Raw genomic sequence first — 6,000 nt, 5'->3', positions numbered from 1 at the left:
CGCTGGCTCTGATTGGCTGAGCCTACAATGCCCACAATGCCTTCCGAATCATGTGACAACCCCTTGGTTGTTGTTCTAGATAGCAATTAGCCTATAACCTGTCGTTCAGCATCGCCTCAGTCAAAACGCGCGATGGGTGCTTCGTCTTACGAAAATTTTCGTTTTACGAAGACTCTCGGGAACAAATTAATTTCGTAAGTCGGGGTTCCACTGTAGGCATATTCATCATACTGTGAATTATGGGGTACGTGGGATAAAAAGAGGACATTATTTCTCAGTGAGTGCTCAGTTTTTATTAAGTTCTTTATTTTTGTCTTACTCAATTTATTAGTGAATTCAGAAATATATTTTAACTTTACAATGTGAAATACAATCATTTTAATCACTTGTAAGTAACAAAACCTCCTAAAACATCATCTTAGACAGTTATTTTGTCAAATCTGACTTACAGTCAGGAAAATTTGATGAGACTCCTTGACTCATAGGCACATATTTGTTTTACATTATTACTCACAGCTTCTGGAACAATGCAATATTACTCAGTTATAATCACTGTTGAAATAAGATCAAAGAACAAAGGATACTACTCACCCCATCTTCAGTCTAGCCTTGAGACTATTCAGTTAAATAATCAGACATTATGCCCTGAGACTCAGGTTTAATGAAGTCCATCATCATAATGTCAGAGACAGATTGTCTCCTGACTCTACCCAGATTTGAGATATTAAAGGTCCTTGGAAGTAGTTCCCAGGACCTCAAGTAATGAAAAAACATCTTCTGCTATCTGACACACATAGTCTGAAATTCAGTATTAATAACAGCATGCAAAAAGCAATGCTTTTTAAGATTTACTTTTTTGGTCTTTGTGCTTTTGATACTGAGAGCCAGGAAGAGAAAAGAAGAGAAGAATCAAACTTGGGCTGTAGTGTAACCACTTGTGTTCATGCACTATGAACACAAGATGCATTGGAAAATACTTTCTACACACTGATCAACATTTGCAGCTTGGAAAGAATAGATAATAATAATTTATTGTAAAAAATCTATCTTTCTATGCTCGTCATTTTATAGTTTAAACACTGAAAAACCCTCGGAATAGAGATGTTCCAAAAGTGTTGAAATCTCTTGAATCACTGTTTAAACACTTTTTAAAGCAGCCGAAGGTTTTATCAGCTATAATTAACATCTCATGTTAGTTTTTTTCTTTTTAAATGTCTATACATTGGTGGTGCTCTAAGAGCTTCACCACAAAATGAATGTAGCTCCTCTAGGCTCAGGGTTATGCAGGCAATATGCTTTTTAGACTGAGAGCTCACAGTCAACATTTTCATTTGAATATGGGTTTTGATCTAGTAACAAAAAATGACGCCAGCCCTCAAACTACACTAAATAGCTCTATATGCACCCATAACATCCCCTGAACAGCTAATGACAAATCATTGCTTAACATATACATACATGAGACATTACTGATGTCCGTCTTCTTTAACCTATAAGAGCTCAGACCCATTTTTACTGTCAGGAAAACTATGGGTGAGTCAGTTTTGAAACTTTAACAGAAACTTTCCTCAGTGTGTAAAGGGGCAGTGACACCTGCGTTACTGTTGGAGCCTGTGGATTATTTTTGCTGGTGACAGTACAGGGTTTTGTTTCCTCCCCAGGATTTCGCCTCTCTGTTTCTTCGGGTCGCCTCGTCTGGTTCGTTTCCTTCTGGAGGTTTTGGCAAACAGTACCAAATCGAGTGCGCTACCAGTGTGTGTTTCTTCACCTGCACGTCCTGGCTCCACGTTCCCATTCACATTCTGTTGTAAATACACTGTCCATGAAAATTCGCCCTTCACTGTAAATAAATTTGCTTCATTGCAGCTCTGTGCCTCCGTGCGTTCTGCTGTCTGAGTCCATCTGCATTTCCCATAACACATCGAAGTCAAACATCTAAAATCTTTGACCGTTCTGCTTTAGAAAGATTTTTCTAAAAAAACCCAACAAAAAACCAAAATCACACTGCAGGTATATTTAGATGTAAAAAAATATTGAACAATGCACCTCCAAAATTGTTTTGTTTTGTTTTGTTTTTACTCAAAACAGCTTTTGTGGTAAAAGTGATTTACAAAAATTGCCAATACAAACTTATACCATTCAGCCACAACAGTGTGTAATTTTGTGCTCCCCTCTTGCTAAAACAGATCTGAGCAGTCGATGAATGAACGCCACGAGACCTCCTGGGTTGTCAGGCATGAAGACATTAACAGTTGTTTTGGTTTTTTGTTTTGTTTTGTTGGCACATCCCAAATCACAAATCAAGGGAATTTAATGACCACATCAAAACCATCAAATTTTTCTTATATTAGTCAACTTTCCCGAACATTGCAGTTGATATTGCAGCATAGTTTGCTGAAAGAGCCCATTGTCATTTCAGAATACCCTGCCATGAAACATACATGGTGAGCAACAATATTTATGTGATACCTCTTAATGTGTCACATGAACTCCAAAACCAACCCATATGAAAAAGATTTATATTAATCTTATAAAGTTTGTATCTGTCTTGTGTGAAACTTGTATGAAAAGCATAAAAGAGTGAAAACACATATAAGATCCCTTGAAAAATTATATGAATGAAACTTGTATGGTTTGGATAGTCTGTGTTCTCTAGTCCAGTAGAAGAATAAAAGAATCAGGGTTCAATATTTACTAAAACAATATATGAAAGTAATGAGAAAGTGACCACTTTCATGAGTAAATCATATAAGTTTTATAGGATTCATTATATGATGTAGACCACATCTTATGCAAGTCTTTTATAAGTTTTTTCCATTTCTTTTCCATATGGGAAAGCTTTCCCAGCAGAACATTTCCCATAGTATTACACTACCTTGGTCTGCCTAACTACTTCCAGTAGTGCATCCTGCTGCCATCTCTTCCTCTTGTAAATAATGCACATACACTCAGCTGTCAACATAATAGAAAAGAAAATGTGTTCTTCAGCCTTCAACCCTCCATCAAGGAATCATCGTGCATCAGTGAGTCTTGGGTGCTCATGACCCTGTTGCTGGTTTACTTGTTTTCCTTCTTTAGCTCGCTTTTGGGAAAAATTCACAACAATCACTATTTTGGAAATGCTAGTAGTCCAGTTGTCCAACCATCAGAAGCTGACCAAGAAAAATGGGCACACTTACCATTTTCTCTTGTTTGTAAGTTATTTCCAGGTTGGACTTAAAAAAATGTTGATTTTTGCTGCCCAATAATTCCTACACACTGACAGATTGGTAATAATATAATCAATGTTTTTCACCTCACCTGCCATTGCTGTCCTTGTTGTAGCCAACAGGTGTATGCTGTATGCAGTAGCAAAAGTGGCTCCACATCATATACAGTTTAAACATTTACTGACAACACAGCTTTGATGCATTCAGAAACTCTACTGTAATCTTTGCATTTCAAGAAGGGAGAGATTTCTTAGCAAAAAAACCCCCAAAAACCAAGATGCTGACAAATACATCGAAAACATGATATGATAAAGCAAATTCTTTCCATTTAACTTATATGAGTTGCTTGCAATGGAGTGCTTTGGAGACACTTTGGAGCACATTGTCAGATGTGATACTGATTATTGAACTGCAAAACTCTGCAGAATGACTCTTGAGAAAATAAATATATCAGCTACTGTGAAGATTATGAGCTAAGCTGATTTGTGCCCAAACTTTGCAGACAGCATGCTTATGAACAATAAACTAAACTCGTAGTTATCTGAATCATCTACTAACATTTTAGGATGTTACCTCTTTCCTCTGAATACACATTTAAAACTCTAACATAACACAGCATGAATATAAAATTCGAGGTATACAAGTGCTAAATATTTAACATTGCTAGATGCTGCATTTCATCAAACTCCTTTACATTAGACTGCACATTCACAGCCATTACTGAATGGGCTGTACAGTGATTTCCAACTTGCAGTTACAGTATTTCTTTCCAAAGTCTATCTCCCTGAAAAAAATCCAAACACCCCCGGCATACTAGCAATGTTAAATGTACAATTAACTTTTTATTAAGACATTTAATTGTGAATGCTACTCCTTCTCTTTACCCAATTTAACATCTTGACTTATTGCACTCGTTTGATTTTTTTCTTGTAACTGTTATGGCCGCTACTATTGCTGGTTTGAAGACTTAACTCTATAGTTTTCTATAGAATTTGCCACTCTATGGTGGTAAAGTTATCACCACTTCCATTTAAGTTTGCACCTCTGTCGTTTCTCAGGTACTTTTATTGCATTACACTTTCTTGTGTTTCTGTGTAATTTTACAACTTTCTTTTATTTGTGCAAGTGCTGCAAAAGCATTCCCCTTGCACAGATTATTAAAGTTTTCTCATTCTGAAGGACTTCAAAAAGCTTGCAGTCATAAGTGGCTGGTGTTCTTCAATTTCACTTCACTTTGTAACTGCTGTCAGTAACAATCAGTACAGACCAATCATAGCCCTTCCCCAGCACTCCTGAACACGCTATTGTTATGACATTTTAAGAGAATGAGATATTGCACAAAATTATCCTTATAATTCCTCTTTTATTACAGTCTGACTCCAGAGCTCTGATAAGAGCATCCTTTAAATGTGCTTTCTAAGAAAGGATCATGAGTGTTTCTTTTCTCAGTAAAATATACAAACTCCCAGCTTCTGTAGATTTACTGTCATCTCTGATAGTTGCTCACATTTTTCAGAGACAGCCCTTTCTTATTGATCTATCATCTGTACTAGGCAGGCCAGAGTTAATGCTGGAGTCACGTTGAATCCACCTGGACTGGCAGACCGCCGCTTTCCAAGTCTCAGTAAAACCACCTCTTTCTTTTTCACTGATCTCCTGGATGGGGACCTTAGGGTTTTATGATTATATAACCAATTGTCAGCATTCACGGTGAGCCACTAGTGAGACTACAACAGGTTTATTGTCTGAAGAAGGGGCTTTTGTGATATCGATAGTAGGTTCACATGAGAGCCCCAGTCGGGGGACTGTAGCAGCTGGTTGACCCAATGAGGCTACCATAAATAGGAATTCGTTAGTACGGCGGGGACCAGTTCCTGCTATTCCCCTCATGGCCTTGGTGGGGACCTTGGAGGAACTCTTTAAGCTGGAGCCTCTTCGAGGAGCTTCACACTGCAGCAGGGCTTGGAAGCACCTGTAAAACTGAGGCAAGCATACAGCACAAACATATGGTCAAGCTTCTTTTAAACTACACAGTTATATGCAAGAGACCACAGAGGACAAAACTTTATGAACTAAACACTTAGTTCTAATGTTTCTAGGCTGCATTTTATACCTTTTTCTAATATTGCTTTAAGGACAATACCAGCTTGATGCATTTTTAGCAAAGTTGCTGCTTCTTCAACAGGGAAGTTTATAGTGACTCATAATCTTTATTTTCTTAGTCTCACTCTTCTCTCTCTTAATTATGAGTGTGAGCCATCACTGTATTTTCAACTGATGTAGGTTATTTGTGCAAAGGATCATCGGCGTAACTTTGTGTTGAACATTGGGGGTATCAGGGTCCTGGGTCTCCTGACCCAGCGTTTTAGTTCTTTGTGATTTTTGTATTATTGTACTTGGTGTGAGTTTCTATGGTTTCTAGTTTCGATCCCTTGTCTTCATGTTTCTGTGTCCCCTCTGTTCTGTGTAAGTCTGTGTCTGCATGTTTGGGTTCCTCTCTGTGTCTCTCGGTTCTTAGAGTCCTCTGCCTTATGGTTTATATCTCTGTGTTTCTTAGTTGCTGTCTCCACTGTGTCAAGTTCGCGTCTCTGTGTGATCCTTCCTGTTTTACTTTGTAGGTCCGTGTCTTATGTGAATGTGTCCTGCTTTGCTTGTCTCGTCAGTTCTAATTTCCCCCAGCTGTGCTCTCCTTCTGTGTCTCATTCTCCTCGTTACTTCCCAGTGTATTTAGACCAGGGCTGCCCAATCCCAGTCCTCGAGAGCTACTATCCTGCAGCTTTTAGATGCATCC

At 38.1% G+C, this 6,000-nt stretch overlaps 1 protein-coding gene across 1 annotated transcript in view; it reads right to left on the bottom strand.

Moving 5' to 3' along the window:
* Window positions 1-287: 287 nt before the first annotated feature.
* LOC146554038 (vertebrate ancient opsin-like) overlaps window positions 288-6,000 on the bottom strand; it is a 75,895-nt gene continuing 70,182 nt past the window's right edge. Inside the window, exon 4 of the mRNA XM_085253794.1 lies at window positions 288-5,189. Within this exon, the coding sequence (XP_085109920.1) occupies window positions 4,908-5,189 (282 nt within the window). The 3' untranslated portion in view covers window positions 288-4,907. The remainder of the gene's footprint in view (window positions 5,190-6,000) is intronic.

This window comes from Mchenga conophoros, linkage group LG18, assembly GCF_057382185.1.
Source record: "Mchenga conophoros isolate Kocher_MC1m ecotype Shallow Benthic linkage group LG18, M_conophoros_male_GT1.1, whole genome shotgun sequence".
NCBI lineage: Eukaryota > Metazoa > Chordata > Actinopteri > Cichliformes > Cichlidae > Mchenga > Mchenga conophoros.
This window is presented reverse-complemented; position numbering and strand designations above follow the sequence as displayed.